This window comes from Periplaneta americana, chromosome 16, assembly GCF_040183065.1.
Source record: "Periplaneta americana isolate PAMFEO1 chromosome 16, P.americana_PAMFEO1_priV1, whole genome shotgun sequence".
NCBI lineage: Eukaryota > Metazoa > Arthropoda > Insecta > Blattodea > Blattidae > Periplaneta > Periplaneta americana.
This window is the reverse complement of record NC_091132.1, coordinates 7,988,428-8,014,640: the sequence shown is the minus strand read 5'-3', so window position 1 is coordinate 8,014,640 and position 26,213 is coordinate 7,988,428. Positions and strand designations below refer to the sequence as shown.

At 36.4% G+C, this 26,213-nt stretch overlaps 1 protein-coding gene across 2 annotated transcripts in view; it reads left to right on the top strand.

Moving 5' to 3' along the window:
* Positions 1-5,466: 5,466 nt before the first annotated feature.
* Positions 5,467-26,213, top strand: part of LOC138691144 (putative carbonic anhydrase 3) — a 116,731-nt gene continuing 95,984 nt past the window's right edge. For both annotated transcript variants that reach the window (XM_069812889.1, XM_069812888.1), the window contains exon 1: positions 5,467-5,622. In XM_069812889.1, the coding sequence (XP_069668990.1) occupies positions 5,574-5,622 (49 nt within the window). In that variant the 5' untranslated portion in view covers positions 5,467-5,573. The remainder of the gene's footprint in view (positions 5,623-26,213) is intronic.

The window sequence follows — 26,213 nt, the reverse complement described above, 5'->3', positions numbered from 1 at the left end:
GTGCCTATAGTTACAACATTCAAATCTGAAGAAATCGATCCAAGACTCGGTTTCTGCAATAAAATAGACCTAAAATTTTTCAGGAGATATGTAAGCCATTCAAAACTTTGTTTCATCTAAATTATTGCATTATCAATATTAAATAAAATAAAAAACTAAGTCTATGTGAATTTTCTTTGTTATAATTTTCTCTTGGGTCAATTTATTTGTGTGCATTCTGGGATGCGTCAATCGTCCATGGGTCAAATTTCATTTGGGTGAATATTCTTTGTGTGAACTAGCACCGGTCCTTTCCGTAGAGTACCAACTGACGTCGTTGTGCTGGCTTGTAATGCTGCGTCAGTTGGGCTGCCTAAACACCAGGCGTTTTACGGCCATTTAAAAGACTGTTAGCAGCTTAACTGTTCTCAGGCGACTGTACGTCCATTACACGAGTACAGAAATGCTCACCTATTCCCGCTGTACCATTCCTAATTCGTCGGTCAAATTTTTATGCACCTGTATTATACATATATATATATATATATATATATATATTTGTTGTAGGGAATTACGATATTACGATTTTCAGTTTGATCATCACTTTACGGAATTTATATATATATATATATATATATATATATATATATATATATACACACATATATATATAAAGACAAATAGTTTACTTGTTGAGATTATTTATGTGCACTTTGCGTGACAGTGCAACAAGATAATCTATATACAGCAATGTCGTCGCAACGTGTTAAAGAAACTGAATTGTTACTGAAGATATGAAATGTGTAATGAGAAAGTATATGTCGTCATAGAGATGACAATTTTTCTTTTTTTATTTCACTTAATCTGTAATTTCTTCCCTTTTTCTCTTCATTAATCTGCCCTTCTACTTATATTTTCATCCATATATGTATTCTCTTTTAATCAAATTAAAATTTCTTTCTTTTGTGATTATTCATTTATTCATTCATTTATAGTGTTTTGCCCAAGCGCAGGTCTTTCATGCAAATCCAGCTTTCTCCAATCTTTCCTATTTTCTGCCTTCCTCTTAGTCTCCTCATATGATCCATATATCTTAATGTCGTCTATCATCTGATATCTTCTTCTGCCCCGAACTCTTCTCCCGTTCACCATCCCTTCCAGTGCATCCTTCAGTAGGCAGTTTCTTCTCAGCCAGTGACCCAGCCAGTTCCTTTTCCTCTTCCTGATCAGTCTCAGCATCATTCTTTCTTCACCCACTTTCCAACACAGCTCTGTCCATAATGTACTAGTACAGGGACATCACTTTATTTTTACCAACATTTTTAACATTAACCTGGCTATACTCGGAAACACTGTTGCCCCCTTCCATTACAGGAGTTTGATGTTACTAGTGCAATATGTAAACAAATCATTTTACTAGGTATAGGAGGAGAGAAAAGTAGTGTATCCATTTATGTTGTAGGGAATTACGATATTACGATTTTCAGTTTGATCATCACTTTACGGAATTTATCAAAATACAGTAGAGTAGTAACATTTTTTTTCAAAAACTCAACTTTTTTGGCGGCTATATTCGTTATGTAATGTCTACTTTATTTAGCATATTAATTATTGATGTTATCATACAATATAGAGAGTGCATTTAAATTGAGGGGGTCATAAGTAAAGGGCTGTAAGTGCACTTAAGTTACTTTTGAGAAAACGGGGTTTAAATATTTAAGCTTTCGTAAAATCGGTGACATTTTTTATTTAAATTTTAATGTGTGATGCGATTAAAATATCCCTTTGCCACTAAAATTTTAGATACTTTTGCTTACACTGGATGCACTTAACTCATGTTATTATAAATGTCACTAGCATTCCTTTGCTTCTAGCCACCTCAATTCAAAAAAAGCTAATCTGAATTTTTAAACAAGTTGCTGAAAATGGTTGCCGTTCATTACAATGCAGGCTTCAATTCTTTACGCATATTATTAAAAACATTTTTAAGCATATTCTCTGAAATTGAATTTATCGTTTCTTGAATATAATTTTTTAGTACGATATTATTAATATAGGTTCTTTCTTCTATAGAAAACGCAATCATATTTATGAAACACACTATACACTGCAGTGTTTACTTCACTGCTTGAAGACTTCGAATGCAACAGCGGCCGTAAGTTTGTGTGTCTGACGGGAGCAAGGACATTAGTGAAGGGGTGAGAGTGAAGTACATTCAGAAATGCAGGTACAATAAAAATGCAAGTAAAAATAAAATGATGTCCCTATATAATCACATACATTATAACACTCATGGAGAAAATGTGAGTTCTCGGATGCAGTTCCATTACAGTATTCATTGCGATGACATAATATAATAAAAATGAACATAATCGTAAATAAAAAGAGAATAAATACAATATAAAATAAAATGGAGCGGATAGAACACAGAGATAGTGAAAGTACGATATACAGGGCACCTAAGTAGTAATTAATTTCAGGGCGCTATTCTTTGAGATATTTCAAAGAACAAAGTGTAATACAATTTCGCTCGTTTTGCTTCATTTTCGAGATAAAATTGTTTTATATCAAATATTATATTCCGTGTTTTGGGAACGCCTTTGATTTAATTCCCAATATGCTCAGTCAATTTAAGAGAACAGTGTATTACGATAATAAATGATTGGAAGAATTTTAGTTTTGTTCTTTAAAATGTGCAGAAATATGATCCGAACAAATGTAACTTTTCGGCTCCCTCCTAGTAAAAGGGAAAAGAAAATCTTAAGTGGTGTACTATTGCTGCAGCAAAGTTTTGTAACTGAGGGGAGCGGGAGCGATTAAGTGATTGGCAAAAGGTAACAATACCCTTTTCCTTGTATTGTTTTCTGTCACACATGAGATGCATGAGTTCCAGTTGCAAAACACTGAAAGGCGTGTGTACTCTCCCCTGCTATACAACACCCTTGCTGCCTCTTACACCCGCGGAAGCGACTTGTATACCTATGAGCAAAGAGCGAGCAGATTCCTACAGAGAGTAGGCCTACTCATCGACATGGCTGGTCTAGATAAATAAGAATGTATGAAGTTTTGATTCAAAATGGATATTCTTCATGTATGAAGTTTTGAGACAAAATGACTGAATGTCTTATTAAGTTTTGGGACAAAATCCATATTTTAAACCTAACAAAAAACCTCCTAAATAATCAGATTTGACACAAAAAACTTGGTGTAATATGATGCAAGAGTAATATCTGAATTCATCATCATTCTCTTATCGTGTCCTCCTTTCGGAAGGTCGATTCCAAATATGCCTCCATTCGTCTCTGTCTTCCCTAGCTTTTTTATTGTTTATTTCATCCCACTTGTATCCCCGTTCTTGTAAGTTCTTCTAAATTATTTGATCTATCCATCTTTGGCGTGGTCTTCCCATTGGTCGTCTTCCTTTAACTTTTAAATTTAATATTCTCTTTGGCGGACTTTCCCTTTCCATTCTGTTACGGTGCCCAAACCATTGCAATCTCTTATTTTCTAATTGTGTTGTTAATTTCTCAACATTCAGAGTTTCCCTGTTTATGTCGTTCCGTATCCCGTCTCTTCGTGTCTTCTGTACAATACCTCGCAGGGTTTTCATCTCTGCTCAGATCTTTTTTGGTGTATGTCCAGGTTTCTGAAGCATATGTCAAAATTAGCTTGAAATATGTTTGATACATTGCCATTTTGCTCTTTATGGGTATATTTTAATTCCAAATGAAATGTTTTATTAAATTGTATACATTTGAATTTTTATGTATTCTTTTGCTAATTCCACGGTGTATTTTTCCGTTTGAAGTAATTTCTGTTCCCAAATAGTTAAACTTCTCTACCTTTTTCAAATTTGTGCCTGATAACTTAATGTTCCAGTCTTCACTCTGTGTTCTTGGTATTGTCATAACTACTGTTTTTTCAATGTTAATTTTTAAACTTCTAAATTAATTGAAAACTTGAAGCAAGTAAAGAGATAGGGTTGGAAGTAAATCCCGAAAAGACTAAGTATATGATTATGTCTCGTGATCAGAATATTGTACGAAATGGTACTATAAAAGTTGGAGATTTATTCTTCTAAGAGGTGGAAAAATTCAAATATCTTGGAGCAACGGTAACAAATATAAATGACACTCGGGAGGAAATTAAACGCAGAATAAATATGGGAAATGCCTGTTATTATTCGGTTGAGAAGCTTTTGTCATTTAATCTGCTGTCAAAAAATCTGAAAGTTAGAATTTATAAAACAGTTATATTACCGGTTGTTCTGTATGGCTGTGAAACTTGGACTCTCACTCTGAGAGAGGAACATAGGTTAAGGGTGTTTGAGAATAAGGTTCTTAGGAAAATATTTGGGGCTAAGAGGGAAGAAGTTACAGCGGAATGGAGAAAGTTACACAACGCAGAGCTGCACGCATTGTATCCTTCACCTGACATAATTACTTACTTACTTACTTACTTACTTACTTACAAATGGCTTTTAAGGAACCCGAAGGTTCATTGCCGCCCTCACATAAGCCCGCCATCGGTCCCTATCCTGTGCAAGATTAATCCAGTCTCTATCATCATACCCCACCTCCCTCAAATCCATTTTAATATTATCCTTCCATCTACGTCTCGGCCTCCCTTAAGGTCTTTTTCCCTCCGGTCTCCCAACTAACACTCTATATGCATTTCTGGATTCGCCCATACGTGCTACATGCCCTGCCCATCTCAAACGTCTGGATTTAATGTTCCTAATTATGTCAGGTGAAGAATAGGCTACAATGCGTGCAGTTCTGTGTTGTGTAACTTTCTCCACTCTCCTGTAACTTCATCCCGCTTAGCCCCAAATATTTTCCTAAGCACCTTATTCTCAAACACCCTTAACCTATGTTCCTCTCTCAAAGTGAGAGTCCAAGTTTCACAGCCATACAGAATAACCGGTAATATAACTGTTTTATAAATTCTAACTTTCAAATTTTTGGACAGCAGACTGGATGATAAAACCTTCTCAACCGAATAATAACACGTATTCCCCATATTTATTCCGAAATAATTAGGAACATTAAATCCAGACGTTTGAGATGGGCTGGGTATGTAGCACGTATGGGCGAATCCAGAAATGCATATAGAGTGTTAGTTGGGAGGCGAGAGGGGAGAGGACCTTTGGGAAGGCCGAGACGTAGATGGGAAGATAATATTAAAATGGATTTGAGGGAGGTGGGATATGATGATAGAGACTGGATTAATCTTGCTCAGGATAGGGACCGATGGCGGGCTTATGTGAGGGTGGCAATGAACCTTCGGGTTCATTAAAAGCCAGTAAGTAAGTACGTAAGTACGTAAGTAAGTAAGACTACTGTATCTCAATCTTTTTTTTTTCTACTCATCAAGTTTTGAAACTCACCGCTTCATTTATACTTTTCATGCCTTTGCCCATCTTTTCGTCCTTTTTTCGCATTTCTCCCTTGCGTTTCATCTCTTCCTCTAATTTTCCTTCCTCCCTCTCCTCCTCCCCCCGGCGCGCGCGACGCCGTCGTGGAGTGGGGGCCGTCTATGGTGCTGGGCCGGCCGGCTCACACAGATCGCCGCGGCCCGCAGAACGGCGCGCAATGTCGCCTGGCCGCGCTGTCGCCGCTCGCCTGTTGCTCATCCTCGCAGGTAACTGTCACGTGCGCGTGTCTGACAATGTCTGTCGTGATTCCGCTTTCAGATTTATTTTGTACCAATAAATTTGAACTGTTGCGATGTGCCGTCACGTGGCTCTGTTTCCTTGACACTGTATGCAGCGTGTGTTCCTGGATGCTGCCCTGTCTTTTGCATGTTGTTTGTGGTTCAGTTAGACGTCAGTGTTGGGTGAACGATGTCGCTGGAATTCGCTTTTTGTCTTCATTTTCTCCATTCAGCGAATGTTATGTGTATAATGTATAACAATAATAAAAAAAATGGTTTCTGTAAAGTTTTGTGTTGGAGGCGGCTTCTTTATCGAAAATTTACATGTGCATGTGTATGTATTGTTGTTACTACTAAGTCATCGAATGTTCAGAAAACGTCTATATAGAGTATACGGATCAAGTTACATACTGTCTATTTTTTCATACATGCCTCCTTCAAACTTAGACGTACTTCCATTTTTTCAACCTACTTCTCAAGTATTAATTTTAACAAAATTTAAATCGAAAAAAAAAAGAAATTCGGCACTTATCAGGAGTCATTTGTTATTTTTAAAATATCTTGTCAACTGTACAAGTTCTTAATCGTTCATCTGCACGATTGTTGTATATTTGTTTGCTGTAATGCTATAAAATATTATTCATTGAATAACTTTTTATACAGATAGACATTCATGGTTAGGATTGTTTATTTACTCTATTTATTAATTTTATTTTCTGTTTTACTAATTTAAAAAAATAGCCTTCCAAAGTCCTTCTGCAACGTTACACGCCAATGTTTTGAATGCCAATTTATGTCCTGCGCCGCGTTTCTGTGCTCAGTACCGAAATTGAAAACACACAATTCGGAGTTTTATCGGCAATTGATGGCAGAGGTTTCTCGTTATGCAAATTTTGGCATTGTCATACTGTGTCATTTTTGCAACGAAGTCCTGAACTTTAATTAATTTTCAGTTATATTTCATTATGTGCAATATTGTGGTCATCTTATTAGTTATTTATGTTACTAGTGAATAAAGACGTATTTTATCCACGAACAGAATGTTTGACATGCGAGACGTGGTCAAGCGTGTTAATTTCCGCGAGTGGATATAGAAGTCTTCATTCACTTGTGTCATACGATATTTTCCCCAGCATCCTCAAAGAAACCAAGAGTGTGCCTATTTTTAGTTACAATTTAGAATTTTGCTGCTTTATTCTCTAGTGATTGAAGTAAAATTGTATGCATCCTTATTAGTAAAGCGTTGCTTTGCTAACGAGCTTTGAGTTATTGAATTGAAACTTTATAGGTAAATTAACATTAGAGGAGAAAAATTCGCTCCGGCGCCGGAGATCGAACCCGGGTCCTTGGTTCTACGTACCAAGCGTTGTCACTATTGAGCTACGCCGAAGTCCAATCCAAAACACCGATCGAACTCCCCTCCTCTAGTGTTTTTCCCTTTGTGGCCTGACTCCAATTTGGGCATGTATGTTGACATTTTATTAAGTCAACTGCCATTATACAAGGAGCGCACTCGGTTGAGTGACTTGGTGGCCGGGATTGCACAGTAATATGTACAGAAATATGCACTGTTGCTAGAAGAATTTACTACATATTATTATTTGTTACTATAACATATATTCTGTAGGATCAAAAAATAATAATCTGTAGTAAATTTATAGGTAAATTTTGGAAAACACCTTTTTTTCTACAGTCCTTTTGAAATGTCAATTTTTCGATTGTCATTTTAGTTCCGAAATGACGCACTTCAACGCACTAATGCTTAAAAATTATTATCAATAATAATTTTAATACTTCATTTTTCTATATACACTTTTAACAATTAAATATCACGGATTAAATTTCCAACTTCTTTACTGTGTTAAAATTTAGGATTTACCTTAGCTGACTGGTCAGCCAGATAAATTTCAACACATTTAATTCATTATAAATATTTACAATATAGTTTTTAGACAAAAAGTATTGTCATTTGATAATGATGACGTTTCTTGAGAAGAAAATACATTAATTTTCCTATTTTCATGTCTTGGTACATTACTCTTCTTTTGGAAACGTTTTGGTTTCTTCAACATATTTCCTTCACCACTAACAATAATTTTCTTTGTAATGTGTTTCTTATTTTCAACTGAATTTTCAATATCCCTCAGCAACGAAACTAAACACCAATCTTAAGAATTGCCGCATCCGCTCCTGCGTCGGCTAATAAAGAAGATGAATACCGCCGAAAACAAAAGTTGGTATATTCATTAGAATTGGAAGGCCAAAAAACTAGCAAGATTTTTTAGGTATAGTACCAATTATATTTATACGTGCAGGTTATATACTGCATATATTTAATGATCAGCAATAGAAAGAACGTAAACGTATTTCCGAAAAAAATTCATAACATCTCTTTCAGAAATTGTGAGCAATCTAGGAACTTCGGTTTTTGTATTTTGAATATTGATTTGTATGGAAGTCAAGCGAACCTCAATATCCCCTACACGCGTAAATGTAAGTTCCTTTCTCTTACATGCCCCGAACCCAACAGTTACTACAACTTTCGTCATTAAATAACTTCCATCGTCCGTTTCTTTCATGAATCTTTCTGTTTCTTCTTTTAAAAATGTTAAGATTTTTTAGCTCTGTAATTTTCTGATTTTTTCTTTAGAAAGGCGATTACATTGGTATATTTAGGAATATCAGTATTTTATTAACGCAAATAGGCCTATCATTCTAGAGTAATTATTCCATAAAGTGAACGCTTTGTAACGCGTCTTAAATGTTGCTTCATACAAGCCTTTTTTTAAAATTAGATTGATAAAGCGTTTTTTGCTGCTTCATTCTCAATATCCGTTGGAATCTCTAAATCGCTTGGTACTTAATATTAATGATTGTTTTCTTCTAAATGTTTCATGTTTGCTATCATGAAAACAACTCCTAGGCAACAGTTTACCAGCCAACTTGTTTAAATTTTTACATTGTTGTTATATTGTCATCTTAACAAGTATGTAGATCACTTATTAAAAAATGCAACTTTAACAATATTTGTTGTTAGCCTACGTATTAGACGTCTTCCTCGGTGTACAATCTTCACACGTCGTGCTAAAGTCACACATTTCGCAACTAGTAGTTGCATAAATAGCTATCATAAATTCATTATCTTTGCCACCAAGCAATTTATTTAATTATTATTCTTTTACTTTGTTAAAAAGCAAGTTTATAGATCAATAATAATACAGTTTTGTTCATAGCTGCATGTATATGTAAGATGTGACAAAAATTGAGGACCAATGGCATCATTAGTTTATCAGGAAATTATTGTACTATGTGGTATTGCGTTTCAGCATATTTTCGATTTGTTGCAACAATTAAACAAATTGATATTTGATAAAAATGCATAAAGGAATGAATAACTTGTTTGATGTTTATTATTATTATTATTATTATTATTATTATTATTATTATTATTGTCCCGCGCCGTGGCGTCGCGGTCTAAGGCGTCCTGCCTAGGGCTCGCGTTACGGAATGCGCGCTGGTTCGAGTCCTCATGGGGGAAGAAATTTTCTCATGAAATTTCGGCCAGTGTATGGGACCGGTGCTTAGAATATGCCATTAGGAAACTTCAGAATAACAGGCAGGGTTTGGAATTCAACGGGTTACATCAGCTTCTTGTCTATGCGGATGACATGAATATGTTAGGAGAAAATCCACAAACGATTAGGGAAAACACGGAAATTTTACTTGAAGCAAGTAAAGCGATCGGTTTGGAAGTAAATCCCGAAAAGACAAAGTATATGATTATGTCTCGTGACCAGAACATTGTACGAAATGGAAATATAAAAATTGGAGATTTATCCTTCGAAGGGGTAGAAAAATTCAAATATCTTGGAGCAACAGTAACAAATATAAATGACACTCGGGAGGAAATTAAACGCAGAATAAATATGGGAAATGCGTGTTATTATTCGGTTGAGAACCTTTTATCATCTAGTCTGCTGTCAAAAAATCTGAAAGTTAGAATTTATAAAACAGTTATATTACCGGTTGTTCTGTATGGTTGTGAAACTTGGACTCTCACTCTGAGAGAGGAACATAGGTTAAGGGTGTTTGAGAATAAGGTACTTAGGAAAATATTTGGGGCTAAGCGGGATGAAGTTACAGGAGAATGGAGAAAGTTACACAACACAGAACTGCACGCATTATATTCTTTACCTGACGTAATTAGGAACATTAAATCCAGACGTTTGAGATGGGCAGGACATGTAGCACGTATGGGCGAATTCAGAAATGCATATAGAGTGTTAGTTGGGAGGCCGGAGGGAAAAAGACCTTTGGGGAGGCCGAGACGTAGATGGGAGGATAATATTAAAATGGATTTAAGGGAGGTGGGATATGATGATAGAGACTGGATTAATCTTGCACAGGATAGGGACCGATGGCGGGCTTATGTGAGGGCGGCAATGAACCTTCGGGTTCCTTAAAAGCCATTTGTAAGTAAGTATGGGACCGGTGCCCACCCAGCATCGTGATGCACTTGGGGAGCTACGATAGGTAGCGAAATCCGGTTGCGAATGCCAGCTATAACGGCTGGGGGGATCATCGTGCTAACCACACCATAACTCCATTCTGGTTGGATGATCATCCACCTCTGCTTCGGCATGTGGGTGTGAGGCCAGCAGCCGGCTGATCGGTCTAGGCCCTTCATGGACTGAAGCGCCACCGATTATTATTATATTATTTTTTTTGCTTTAAATACTTTTGTTTTTTATTTTGAGTCTTCTAACGACCATTTTTAATGTATCATCCAATATCCTGTTACTCTTAGAAAATAGATTAAACAAGACATTAAAAATATCTTATACGAATGTTTGTTTACTATCTGAAACTGGAAATGTGATTTTTATGAACGAGTAGTATCGTATTGCAAAATAGGCTATATATACTTTTTATGGGGGAAAATAAAGCAAGATTCCAAATTATTGCAATACGCCTTGATGTGGCGGCCACCTCACTGCCAGGTGCGTTGCACTGGTTGCCGGTGCAGGAAGGCGCTGTCTGTGTGATAACGCATTGGCTACTGAGACGGCAAATTTTTCCACTCGTGTATTCTGCCGGCTGCAGGGCCATCAGGCATTGATGATTTATTGCAATGTACAAGTATCAGGCCTTTACTGTATTCTGTTTTGTATTTGTATGAAATGATGGAAAATATTTAAAATCTTTAATAATTCACGTTTGTAAACAATCTTTATGTAATAAAACATTTTTAACAACTTGCTTATACTGGATGTGTTGTGGAAATTAGTGCAAAAGGAAAAGGACATGTCTATAAGTACACAAATTTTATTTCTGTTCGTCAGGTGTACAAAAATTTCCATTAAGACCTACTTCCCATTTTTTGAATATAAATAAATGCAACTGACCTCCATCAGCATCGGTGCATTGGTACAACCTCTCACGGAAGTTCTTCATGACACGTTGAATCATTTAATTCGGAATAACCTAAATTTCTTCTTTGATTGCCGTTTTCAACTGCCCAGTAGTTGTAGCCGCCGAGAGAAGACATTTTCTTTGAGATAGCCCCAGATTGTGAGATCCGGAGACTTGGGAGGCCATTGGATATCAAAATCATGAGATCAGTCGGTTTGAAAAAAACTGGGGTAGCTTGGTCGTCGTAGTACGAGTTATATGGGCGGTAGCCTCATCTTCCTGGAAAAATGTCGTGTTCAGATGATCAGTTCTTAACGATCTGTAACTAAGAAGTTTTCAGTGACGTTACTATAAGCTCAGCGTTGACAGTCAGTGGAAATTTTGTTCCGACACCGGAATAAATATTCTAGATCATGAATTATATTCGATTCGATGCGTCGCTTTCCGCTCTTTCATTTAAATACACTGTGGAGACAAATTCTGTTTGATTCGATTCCGCTAAGTGGGAGCGGGCCTTTAGATGGAAGTTTTTTAATCCGACATTGCTAGAGAAGACAGAATTGTCTCATCCTGCTGCAGTTTTCCAAGGAATATGCAGAATCCTAGTCTGCTCTGTTTATCTATCGGCCTTAGCTTTTGAGCTACTTGTAATTTAGGATGGACGGAACTTCAAATTCATTTTCACAATTCTATGCAATATTTGCAATTAATAGTAGTAGTAATAATAATAATAATAATAATAATGTTTAATAATTTTTAATAATAATAATGTTTTATTTTTGCTGGGAGAGTTAAGGCCATAAGGCCTTCTCTTCCACTCAACCAGCCTTAATCAATACAATAATTTTTAATTACAAATATTTACACTACATTTAAAAGGTTCTCCAGCAATATTCTTCAATTTTAACGACTAGTAGACTACATATTTATTTAAATTTTAGATAAACCTATAAGGTAAAGTAGTAACTTAATTTATGAGCTAATTTAATTCAATCAATTATAATTAATTTAATATTTGAGATAGCTAGTAAAATAATGAAAATTAATTTAATATAAGCTTACTAGGACTATGTTACAGGGAGAAAAAAAAATATATATATATATAAATCTAAAATATATTTCTATAATGAGAATATTAATGTAATTGCCATTAGAGGTTTTGTAAATCTATTTAGAGAAATTAATGATAATAATAAGAATGGACAGATGTTAGTTTCATTATAAGTAACAAATATTAATCAGCAATTAATCTGTTAGGTAAGAATTTATGTAGTTTTGACCTAAATGAAGTTATTGTCCAATAACCCCTTACATCACACGCAATAATAATAATAATAATAGTAATAATAATAGTAGTAATAATAATAATAATAGTAATAGTAATAATAATAATAGTAATAGTAATAATAATAGTAATAATAGTAATGATAATAATAATAATAATAATAATAATAATAATAATAATAATAATAATAATAATAATACTGGTGTTTGAATTTGCGGGAATGAAAAGTCCGCATGACTTGTATTTTGAATCTCCGTTATGAGAATTGGGCATTAGGACCATTAGCATACCGAATTTCCATATCTAACTACGTAAGTTCACACGTTTATAGGCAAGGGGGGAGAAACAACTCAAGTGAGGGAGTGCGAAGGAGCGCACTACATTGTCACAGCGACCGTGGCCTTGTCTATCAGCAGACTGTCATGCATATTCTAACAGCCAGCCTCGTACTCTGAAGCATGGGGCGTAGGGCATGCCGTAGTACTATCAGTATTTCCCGAACGGATTTATCAAAGTAGATTATTGCGTACAAAAACATTTGAGGCTCGAGCACAAGAAAAAAAAATTACTAAGTAAACATGATGCTTTCTTGCGAAGTTACATGTCGTCCAATTGGAACCTGACTTGTGCAGTTGCTAGATTTAATACCGCTGAAGTTCTGCTAATGGGGATGCACGAAAATGACACATACTTTCTCATGGTTTTACACGTTTCGCAAAAATTCAGTCTGTTTCAAATGTTGCTAATTATACCCGGGTGATCCAATTCGGAAAACATAAAATAAAAACGCTGTAACGTGAGAACTGTTGCTATTTATTTTGTGCGAGATCGTGCGTATTTGCTTGTTTTCCGCACCGAACCATTACGCGGTAAGTGTGAAATACCACATTCACTATTCCCAACGTAACACACATAACAATTTCCCTCTTCTTACCGCTTAAGCGCGACATTCATTTTACTGCTTTAGGCTTTTAACATATTATTTTTAGAGACGTTTAACATAGTAATAATTATAAATTGGAAAATTACCACTGCAATTTCTCCTAAATTGCAATGTTAATTATTGTTTTTAAATATTTGCAAAAATTAAGTAAAGTCTACTACTCCACGAAACTTATTGCATTCCTGATACAAGTAACATTAAGGAAGCCGTGAAAAAATCAACAAGATTCCAGATGCCGATGTTATTACTGCAATATGTTATATAAATAATATTGTTAAAATATTAAAACGAAAAATAAATCATTACATAACCTTACCGTTTGTTTTAAGTTCCCATTTATAGACTGGGGAAAAAAAAAGAAAGACGTATATCACGGCCTGCTGGAGTATAGTAAACACAGAAAACATTTTATAGCAACAATGTTGAAGAAAGATATTTTGGTTTTCCGAAGTTGCCGTCATTAAACAGAAACCAACATGGAGATTTCGTAGCAACTAATTACAAATTCGTCTTTCAGGTATGTAATAAACGATCTTTGCACAAATAATGTATGATACACGAGCGGTATGTTTGTTTTCATGTTCTCGGAAATTAAAAATCTCAACTACGTTTCGCTTTTTTCAATCTTTTCCTCGACCATGAAAACGTCAACATACCGCTCTTGTAACGTATATTACTATTTCGGTAATGTATAAATACATTCTAGATGGACAAGACTTTTGATCACATATAGACCTCGACGAGCCATCACTGCGTATACAACACAATTCACACTTTGACTCGTTCCTCTCTTACGTCTCAGAGATAGTTTTCCAAAATATGAGACAATCTTTGCTTTGAGATCATAAGTATCCCTGAATCCCTGTGCATAGATATTTTTCATAGATCCCAAACAAAGAAACAGGTCAGGAGAATTTGGATGCCATGTAATTTGCCACCACGACCGCAGCAGTTGGTGTCGAATTTTATGCACAAACTTCTTTTCTTCAATGAGTTGGTGCGCCATCCTGCTGGAACAGCATGCCCGTGTTGTTCTCCTGTTGCAGCTGTGATATGTAAAACAATTGTGATCGCGTAATGTTTGAACACGTTGCAGGCAAAGTTTCAGGTAGCGCTGACAAGTTGTGTACGGCATAGCCATCTCTGCGGACAGTCCTCTACTTGGGACTTGCTATCATACCGGCGCTAACAGCTTCGGTTTAGAGAACACGCATATGGCCACCAATGTACGGTATGCTAACAGATCCATTTCCAAAATTTACAAACCATAATACACATTTCGCTAGTTTCCATACTGTACACGGAGTTTTGTTTATTCAGTCGTTGCTAAGTGACAGTCTCACTTAATTTTATTCGTAAAAACAATGATACAAAACTCTGATATTTTACTTTTGGGTTACTCCTGATATAATTGTTACAACATATAAATAACTTTAGGGCAATGACCTCCTTCCTCAAGAAGGGTGGCTCTCATGATCTCCCATGGGAAGCCATTACCTGGGAGACGAAATCCTTCTGTAGGCTACATAATAGTGTTCGAAATGTAGATATTTTGCCCATTAATGCAACAACTGCATTTTTGACAGTGTTACCTATTGAATTACATACTAATAATGTATTAATACACGCACTGATACCAGCTGTGTAATAGTAATATGCGTTACAAGAGCGGTATGAGGGAAAGATTGAAAAAGCGAAACGTAGTTGAGCTTTTTTAATTTCCGAGAACATGAAAACAAACATACCGCTCGTGTATCGTACATTATTTTGTGCGAAGATCGTTTATTACATACCTGAAAGACGAATTTCTAATTAGTTGCAATGAAATCTCCATGTTGGTTTCTGTTTAATGACGGCAACTTCGGAAAACCAAAATATCTTTCTTCAACATTGTTGCTATAAAATATTTTCTGTGTTTACTATACTCCAGCAGGCCGTGATATACGTCTGTCTTTTTTCCCCCAGTCTATAAATGCGAACTTAAAACAAACGGTAAGGTTATGTAATGATTTATTTTTCATTTTAATATTTTAACAATATTATTTATATAACATATTGCAGTAATAAAATCGGCAAGTTTGTTGATTTTTTCACGGCTTCCTTAATGTTACTTGTATCACGAATGCAGTAACTTTAGTGGAGTTGTAGAGTTTACTTAATTTTTGCAAATATTTAAAAACAATAATTAACAGTGCAATTTAGGTGAAATTGCAGTGGTAAGTTTCCAATTTATAATTATTACTATGTTGAACGTCTCTAAAAATAATATGTTAAAAGCCTAAAGCAGTAAAATGAATATGGCGCTTAAGCGGTAAGAAGAGGGAAATTGTTATGTGTGTTACGTTGGGAATACTGAATGTGGTATTTCACACTTACCGCGTATTGGTTTTGTGCGGAAAGGAAGCAAATACGCACGATCTCGCACAAAATTATTTACCGACCATCTCTGTGGTGTAGAGGTCAGCATGTAGGTCTCTTATGTAGAGGGTCCGGGTTCGATTCCCGGTCTGGTTGAATTTCCTGCTTCAGATTTTTCAGGGTTTTCCCTCAACCGTAAGGCAAATGCCAGGAAATCCCTGAATAACACCGACCTCATTCATCACCAAAATCATACTCATATTTATTTATTTGGTGATGTCAATTAAGATACATTTCATTACAAGTTCCAGGTCACATGGACCCTTGCCTTAACAAGAATACATATTCATAACAAATCAGTAATATATCTACAGACGCCATCTAATTGACAACAATAGAACTTTCTCAACAATTGTACACAGGCCTTCGGATTTCACCCAAAAGATTAACTCGCGATGTGACCGGAGATGTTAAAACGAATATAAATAACAGCAAAAAAAAATAATATTTATTACTCGACCGAGGCGAGTGGAGCCGCGGGCATAATGTGAACTATCGCCATGCGGCATTACGAACGCAGGAGCAGCAGCGCCACGGCTCCGGGCTGCAGGACTCCACTGGCCTCGGTCGAGTAATACCATGACACACTAAAACTGTGGTCACAGAAAGCATTTTGACAACATGCATCATATTCTGTAATTATTATTCATCGAAACGTTTCCGGACATGGGTTCCTTTATGAAAGTTGTTCATAAGGTGGGTGCTCCTGTTATGGCCATGTTCCTGATATGGCCACACCCCTATTGTGAGTTAGTTAATCAAAAAATCCGCTAAATTGCAACAGCATCCAGTGAAAGGGCATCCTGGTATGTCACTTGATCGTTTTCCATCCAGTCAGGTTGAGCAATATAGCGTCAGGTGCCTGTTTTGCGGTTTTCATGTGATCTCTTCTTATTTTTCTCTGGTAAGTCTCCTTTGTTTTATGAATGTTTTTCAAAGACTTGTTTCATGAAAACCATAGTACTCCATTCAGTTTTTAATGTTCTGTTGATTGGTGTTGTAGTTGATGGCGTATCTTTTACGAGTTCTTCATAATCAAACGATTTTCATGAAAGCTTACCTGCTCCTGATATGGCCATATCAAATGCACCATGGCCTTATCAAGTTCATTTCACTTTTATTTTTTCACCTGACAAATTTACATGCCTTATAGCTGGGATTACGCAAAAATTTTGTATTTTAAGAAAAACAACTTAATTTTTTATGGAAAAACCTGTTTTGACTACACTTTTGAATTATAAAAAAAATTATTAAGTGTCATTTTTATTCATTTTACACCAAAATTATTTAATTTTAACACAACTGCGCTATCAAACTGAAAACAATCACGATTTGTAGAACATGGAACAAGGGTGGCCATATCATGTGCACATGTTCCTGATATGGCCACTAGGTGGACTTTTGGAATTTGGGACTTTTTGGACAATTAAAGCTATTTTTATGGGGAAAGGAAATTGTTTTAAGAACGTCCATTAGACTGAGAACGAATAAGAAAAAAGTGATTTACATTTTTTTCAAAGTGGCGGCTAGAAAAATTCTCAAACGTTAGCATGGCCATATCAGGGACACCTACCTTATTTATTACTTACTGTGGAAAAGTTAAGGCCTTCTCTTCCACACCACTACGAATATAATACAACAAGGAAAAAAGTGTACATCATCACGCAAATTAATTTAATATAATACCTTACTTACTTACTTATGGCTTTTAAGGAACCCGGAGGTTCATTGCCGCCCTCACATAAGCCCGCCATCGATCCCTATCCTGAGCAAGATTTTTTAATATAATACCGTGTGACAAAATGAAAGTAATATAAAAAACAATCTATATACAAGCAGAAAATGAAAATAATATAAATTAGTCTACCGTATTAAGGAATGATATAATTAAAATAAAAGATACAGATACAAAATAACAGTGACACTCAGTTTAATTGCAATTAATCAAAGGAAGATAGACTGTTCTAGTATGCTCACACAAAGACAAAAGTGTGTAACAAAGTCACAGAATCAGCCGGTAGACAGAATATAAATTCAGCTCTCAGTCATACAATCAATAGAGGAAACTGTGTTTTTGAGAACTTCAATAATCGAGAACAGAAGGGTGCCGCGGAGTCTCCAGGGGTCCACGGGGTAGTTGGACGGCTCTTGATAGGATCAATGACAAATATTCGCAACAAACATTGGAAGACGAGATCGAGTTAGTTACGTGTGTGTGGGTAGGGACAGATGCTTCGTCCAATCATTCCGCGTATTTGTCGTCAATATACAAGACATCCATAAACACTGGCACACATTTCATATTAATGTGCAGTGATGGAAACACTCTGCACCAAGTAACTGTTTGTTTGACTGGTAGCATTGCCCGACACTTCCATCCAAGTCACTGTTGTTTTGCGTCCATAAACAAGTAATTTGTTTGTTTGCAATTCGCATAAACTTATTTTATACTCTGGAGTAACGGTCATTATGTATGACCGTGAAACAAGCGGGCTCGGGATCAAATCCTGGTTGGAGCAAGTTACTTGGTTGAGGTTTTTTCTGGCGTTTTCCCTGAATCCATTGAGAGTATGCGCTTGGTAACTTTCGGTGCTGGACTCTGGAATCATTTCGCTGGCATTATCATCTTCAGACGCTAGATAACCATCGCAGTCGATAAAGCGTCGTAAAATAACCAATAGAAAATAAATTTTTTATGTTGAAACTTTCCTGTAATGTGATCGCACTATGAATATCTGTGTAATTATTTCATGAATATTAAAACCACATAAATATCATCTAGACTATTCATTAACTAAAGAGACAAATGACTAACGCAAAATAACGTAGTTGTTCATAGGTATTCTGTACAGGGTGTCCCAGAATTTGCGCATATGGTTACATCGTGTGAATCCTGGATGGAAAATGGATACGAAAATGTTGAGAGTAAAACTTCGAAGAATTTTTATTTACACAATGTGACAACACTGTATTTTGCAAATAAATGTTACTCCGGTGATTGTAGCTCAAGCTATCCGTACACTACTTTAAAACTAAACGTCCATAATTCAAACCATGTCCCTTGTATTTTTTATTTTAATAAGATACTTTATTTTAATTATCTTTTTGTAATGTGGGAATTATTTCTGAGTTGAACTATATTGCTGCGTAACTTTGTAAAAATTACTGTTTACCTATTACTTAGCATTTTATTACGTAGTATGACGCGGCATATATTTCGGTCATCGATCCATGAAATCAAGCATGTCTGATGCGCGTGTTCCCCGTCGAGAGCCGAGTTGAAGGCTCTGAAAGTTGGGGGATTCTACTTCGTCCCCCTGATAGCACAGATCTCACTCCATCGGATTACAACAAGTATTATTCTCTGAAAGAATCACAGGAATCAAATTCGATGATAAATTATCTTCAAAGTGAAAACAAAGGTACAAGACTGGCTACGACATCAGGATAAAGATTTCTTCTCTGCAGTAATCAGGAAACTTTAGAGTGTTGGCACAAATACATACTTGTAAGGGGAGAGGATACACATTGAAAAAAAAAAAGAATGAAGTTACTGGCTTTTAAAATAAATACAGAGTAAATTATTTTTTCTCTCTATTTATTGCATGTCCTATAAATTTCCAAGAAATGATTTTTACGAATGAAAATAAATAACTTATATAGAATGAAGAAACAATCGATGCGCAAACAGGAAGGGGTAATAAAGAATATCAAAACAAATATTTTCTTGAACAACCATAGGTCTGAAATGCGTTTCTGAAGCACTGAACCGATAAAAAGGAACGGTAGATGTATTCACATACGTAATTCCCAAGGTAATTTTTTAAGATTGTCACTTTTTACAATCCGAAAAACAAATTATATCAATTTTCAATCACTTAAAAAATGGATAATAACAGTGTTGAAAGTGACAGCTCTTCACTTGTTACATTTGCTTCATAGGGCAAGAGATACGGTTACATTGCAGGTCAGTTCACAAATATCTTCTTCGTCTTCTCAGAGACGAAAAGAATGAAGAGTCTCCTCATGCGGTACGTTTCATCGTGCAAGGTATTGCTGAATACCAAGTTTGGGAGAAGAATAATGTGCTTTCTTATTGTATCTGTGGTATTTCATTTATGAAAAACAAATATGATTCGTTTCTGGAGTTACATATCACGTACGCCTAATTCCCGAACACGGTGTTGGGTAGGGTAGAGTTTCAAGCAGGGGCGTATTTTGCGGACTACCGGGGCTACCGGCGGTAGCCCAAGGAAATTACAAAAGAAAAAGTTTATGATATAACATAATGTAATAATTTTGTATTATTAGTTTTATCATAGTAATTAAAATTAAAGTAACTGTTAGATTTATATGCGCTCTCTGCTCTCGAAAAGAAACAAGTTGTCAAGGCGGCATCGCTGGAGAAACCGCTTGCTACGTGAGGTAGCCTGTGACCGTACCGCGCACGCTGTCCTTCGCACAACTGCCCACCCCCCGCTCCCTACTGTTTCCTTCGTGTAAGGCCGGGCGAGTTGCCGCTCTCGTGATCGGTTTCTTCGCAGGCGCGAAGCAACAGTACGCTTAGTACGCCAGCTCATGAATGTGATTGTGTTCTTGCAGTGCAGTATTTTAAATTTGTGATTTGTTCGAGTGTCTAAGAGTTATATTAATTCTGAATTATTAAGTTTTTAATTTCCCAATTAAGTGATATTGTGAAAAATATGGCAGAGCAAGTTTCTGGAGAGGTTTGTGTTGAAAATGACTGTGTAGTAGAAGGTTTATTAAAAGTGCCTTTTAACCGTCGTAAATACAACGAGAAAGTTGAAATTGTGAAAATGGAAAGACCAACTCCTGAGTTAAATTTGTCCATGGACGGAAAAGAAAAACAGCGTGAGTACACACGCCATTTCACTTCAACGTCATATGGTAAATGGAATTGGTTGTGTGGTAGTTCTGAACTGTCTAAACTATTTTGCTGGCCATGTTTGTTATTTAGCCGCGAAACAATGTGTGGTCAAAAGAGAGGTTTTCTAATGTGAACTCCCTTCGAACGGCAGTCCTAAAACACGACAAATCAAAAGCTCATATTTGTAGTAGCATGAACTTTGCAAACTTTGGGAAGACAAGAATTGATTTACAGCTAGATAAGCAAAAAACTCTACACATCAACCAACACAATGCTCCTGTGAAAAGAAATCGGGAGATTTTACTGCGTCTTATTAACGCAGTCTGCTTTCTAGGAAAACAAGAATTCGCTTTTCGGGGTCATAACGAGAATGTGGAATCAGACAATAGAGGAAATTATATTGAATATTTAAGTTCCTTAAGTGAATTTGACCATATACTGGCCAATCATCTTGTGGGTTCAACAGAATCACTTAACATTTGCTATAAGTGGGGTTATGATAAAGAACATAAAATCTGAAATAGAAGAAGCACCTTTTATGGCCATTGTTGTTGATGAAACAAGTGACTGCTCTAATCAGAGTCAATTGTCCACTGTTTTAAGATACGTCGACAGTACTGCCAATGTTCAAGAACGATTTATAGGATTCACAAACGTCAGTTCGGGCAAAACTGCTGCTGCTTTGTTTCAGCATGTGGAAGGTGTTATAGCAGAATACAATGTCGGCAATAAGTTAATTGCACAGACATACGATGGTGCTTCAGTTATGGCGGGAAATATTAATGGCTTAAAAACAAAAGTTCAAGAAAAGTATCTTCAAGCACTATTTGTTCATTGTTACAGCCATGTTCTCAATTTAGTTTTGCAACAAACTACTTCATCCATTCCAGAATACCGCATTTTTTTTTTCAAATCACTGTCGGGTTTAGCTGCATTTTTCCCATCATCTCCTAAAAGATCAGAAAAACTCAAAGAATTTATGAACAAGAAACTCCCAAATGTAGCACCAACTAGATGGAATTTTACATCTCGGCTTGTAAATACAGTAAAGGAATACAGAGAACAACTGAGTGCTTTCTTTGAAAATATCATTTGTAATGAATCTGAAGAAAACTGGGATGATGATGTAATTGTGCAGGCTCAAGGATATTTGTATTTTTTCACACATTTTCAGAATATATTTCTTCTTGAAGTTTATGCTAGAGTGTTCGCACATACAGATGTGCTCTACAATATTCTTCAGACAAAAAGTCTAGACATAGCATACTGCTTGCAAGAGGTATCAAAGTTAAAAAATACTAGGCTATATCCGAGTTCAGACGTAGTGGGTTTCCGCCCATATGGAGTAATATGGAAAATGAAAATTCTTCAGCCAATACAATGGAACCACCATTAAAGCGAAGACAAGGAGATGATAAACTGAAATACAGGCAGCTATACTACAGCATACTAGATCGTATGCACATGGAAATTACTGACAGATTTTCTGATTATGGAAAGCTTCAGTTCACACATCTCCTAGATTCTCAAAAATTTTCTGCTTATAGAGAAAACTTCCCGAATTAGACACTAAACAAATTATTTCAGTCCTATAACAGTCACTTTGATCAAGTACGTTTGAAAAATGAATTAAGTGTAATATATTCAGCAGAAGTCTTTGATTTTTCGAACAAACCTATCCATGAAATATTATATGCCATATATGAAAACCAGCTGAACCAAGTTATTCCTGAAGTCCTTAAATTGGCAACATTAATTGTGACAATACCAGCTACGTCAGCATCGGTAGAAAGAACATTTTCTGCGTTGAAGAGAATAAAATCCTACTGTAGATCAACTCATACACAAGAACGTTATCCGGCTTGGCACTGATGTCCATTAAAAAGTCATTTCTACAGAAACTTCGCAAGTGGCCCAACAGCAATTTCAAAGACGAAGTCATCAACGTATTTTCGTCCCAATCAAGACGTCTGGAATTTACTTATAAATAAGTAAGGAATTTTATTATAGGGATTTAAAATACATTTTGTGTAATAATAGGGTCAGTGGTAGCCCAGACCCTTAAACCAGTATACGCCACTGTTCAAGTTACGTATGGAAGTTGTATTGCATATCTATCTCTGAGGACATTTGTCTGAGGTTTTTCTTAAGAATTCCCTCGTAGCAGCGCTGACAGCAGTTTCGGTTTCGAGAATACGCCATGGCTACCAATTTCTGGCTTGTTAGCGTCCACTTTCTTATAACATTCTGTATCATAATATTAACATGTAATTCGGAACCCATCGAACACCATACTTACAACGGAAACGACGCTTTCAAATATTGCAAACCTCAACACACATTTCGCTCGTTGCCTTGCAGTAAACGGCATTTTGTTTATTCAGTCGTTGCTAAGCGACAATCTGGTTTGTTTTCGTAAATACAATGGTACAAAACTGCTGTGTTTTTATATTGTATTGAAACTGAAATAACTCTTGTATCACTTATGATATAGATCGATTTTATGTTATGTATTCCCAATGGATCAGACTGCATATCCATGTACTTCGCTGCTCGCACACATCGATGCGCACTTTGCAGTATAATTTTAAGAAGCTCGCACGTGCCTTCCTCTTACACATAAGACGCACTTGGAATTCTGCCTTTTGTCTAAACGTGTTCCATGCATATTTTAGGATTGTCTCAACTAGCCCGCTACATTTAGAGTTCTTCCCATTTAGCATGACTTAGATTCATTTCTAAAAAGAGGTTACATATTTCACCAGTTTTATAAATGTCGGCATGTCTGTATCTTGTCTGGGGCTGCCATTAAAATAACAAACACGTTTGAAATTCCCATAACTTCCTGGATATGTTTATCTGACTCATTTCCAAGGCCGCAGCTTGTGGTCATACTGCGCTCCGGATATAGATTGGATCCCGATGAGGTAATTTGAGGCTGCACTATCGAATCCTGCTGCTTGTCCCTCTTCAAAATGACGTCAGACGTGGGAAGTCTCTTTCAACATCCCTGTCTGGCTTGTTGGCTTTTCGAGGCCCGGACTCCTTGCACTTAACCTCACTTCGGTCCGTTGTGCATTTCATAAGCCATCGCAACTATATTGTATCAGCCAATAAAGCTGCAGGAATAGAAATTCCTGGCCACTGAAAGCCATTGGAATGTGTTTCGCAATGGTAGTACCAAATTGAGTCCGGATACAGGACGCAATGCACAAAAGTAAACAAAGTAAATTACTCACAGCTATCTGAACATCATTAAAAATAATTCCCCAAGGCTTCTACACTTCTTTGCCAACGATGACGCAGGCGTTGAATACCATCGGTTGTGTGCGATTCATTTATGTGTACCACCTTCCGTCGAAATGCCGTTAAGATGGCCTCCCTGTTTGCAAACCGCTTCCTGCGGAGCGACTTCTTCAATAGTGGAATGAGATAAGGCAACGCACTATCACCCAATGCTTCTCGTAGCATTCTGTCACGAAGAACTGCAATTTTCACGTATGACCGCTGTTCAACTTTACTTACATCCATCTTGGGGCACAGCCTCTAGCATACTATCTTTTGCGTGTGCTGCCAACTAGCCACCAATACACACAGACGCAATCTGGCGGTGGCATCCCGTACAGTGTACAACAGGTTTTCAAACTCATACACAAAACTAACCACAATTTCTATTATTCGGAAGATATAACATACATAGTTGCCATGACTTATGAAATGACCCTCGTATATTCGCTGATTCACTGGCCAACAAAAAAACATTTTTTGAATGTTTCTTGCACTTCATGAGTCAATCCATACTAATTTTTGATTGAGAAAAACGAATATGACAATGAAAATTTTTTCTTAGCTCTAGTTTCTGTGATACACAATAGGTGGAAGTATTTCAGTTTGACGGATTAAGAGAAAATGATACATTTTAATTAAATATGCCAATAACATTGAAAGTGCATTTAATTTTTTTTAAATGGCAGTTACATTCTAAGAGTTCTAAATTTACGGAAGAATACCTGGCAGATGGTTGGGTCTGAAGAGAATCATGTGTGGCTTCATGAGATCGTCGTCTCTTATCTTGCCTCTTGTAAGTGAGTTCCGGAGCATCCCTACGCAAAGACAGCAGTAATCCGCAAGCATTGTTTCATTCCAGCGGCACTGATATCTTTGTTCCATAACAGAAATATCGTGATGGAACCTTCCTCCGTGTTCATCACTGAAAGCTCCACAACTAGGAGGCAAAAAGTCTAGGTGGGAGTGGAGAAAATGGATTTTAAGGGACATTTTGCATCCGAGTTGATGGTATTTTTGCAGGAGCACTGTCACCAACTGAGTGTAGTTATCATCTCTTTTGTTGCCTAAAAATCCGTGAATAACTCCCTTGAAGGCTTCCGAAACCTCCTTTCCTTTCCCCGCTAAAACTTGGTCAAATGTAGGATCCTTTACAAGTTCTCGAATTTGTTGCCCGACAAAAATATCTTCCTTAACTTTGGCATCACTTAATTTCGGAAATTTCTCTCTTACGTACTTAAAGGCCTGTCCTTCTTGGTTCATACCTATGACAAAATATTTTATCAAACCCAGCTTAATATGCAGGGGTGGAAGAAGAACATCTTTTGGGTCATGAGAGGCTCGGCAACAACATTTTTCTCGCTAGGGTTATGATTTCTTGCAGGCCAGTCTGCCTGAATATAATGTGATTTCCTACCCCTGCTGTCCCACATACATAAAAAGCAGCAGTATTTTGTGTACCCCAGTTGCTTTCCTAAGAGTACAGCAATGAGTTTTAGATCACCACAGATCTTCCACTTGTGTTCATGATATTCAATTGAGTCGAAGAGGACTGTCATATTTGCATAAATCTCCTTCATGTGAACTCCATGACCAACAGGAATAGAAGGAAGACGGTTGCCATTGTGAAGTAATACAGCTTTCAAACTAAGCTTGGAGGAGTCTATGAATAGCCTCCATTCAATTGGATCATGGTTCAAATTCAAAGATTTCATCGAGTCATTAATGTCGTAGCAAACAAAATTGTTTTTCTTCTAAAAAAAAAAGGGAAGCAGATTCCTGTGACGTTGTCTGTACTGTGAGACCCAGACATCACGTTCGAGAAGATTCCATTGCTGTAATCTAGACCCTAGAATTTCTGCCTTCTCCTTTGACAGGTCAAGTTCCCTAATGAGATCATTCAATTCCGCTTGACTCAGTCTGTACTATTTATCATCTTTTTTTCCTCAAAATCAGGCTCCTGGGATGTGGAAGGCTTGTTGGGTTCTTCTTCTTGTTCCACACTGTTTTAATTTTTTACTTCAAACACACAATTTTCGTGGCATTTTTACAAATTTTACGCTTTAAAAACACTTCCAAACCAGAAATTCTGCATTAATTATAGCAGAAACAATATAAAATTCACAGTGACAGCAACAATACCTATGTTTGTAACTTACAAACAGCTGAAGAACATTTGTGTTTTGTTATTTGACAGGTGTGCCAACTCCCAAAACAAAATTTCCCCCAAATTTCCCCCAAACTGAAAATGTTGATTCTAAAAAATGAAATATCACTTTATCTACAAAGCAAGAGCTAATATGTCATTTTTATGGTGATTTTTGAATTCAGCAGGTGGAAATGCATAA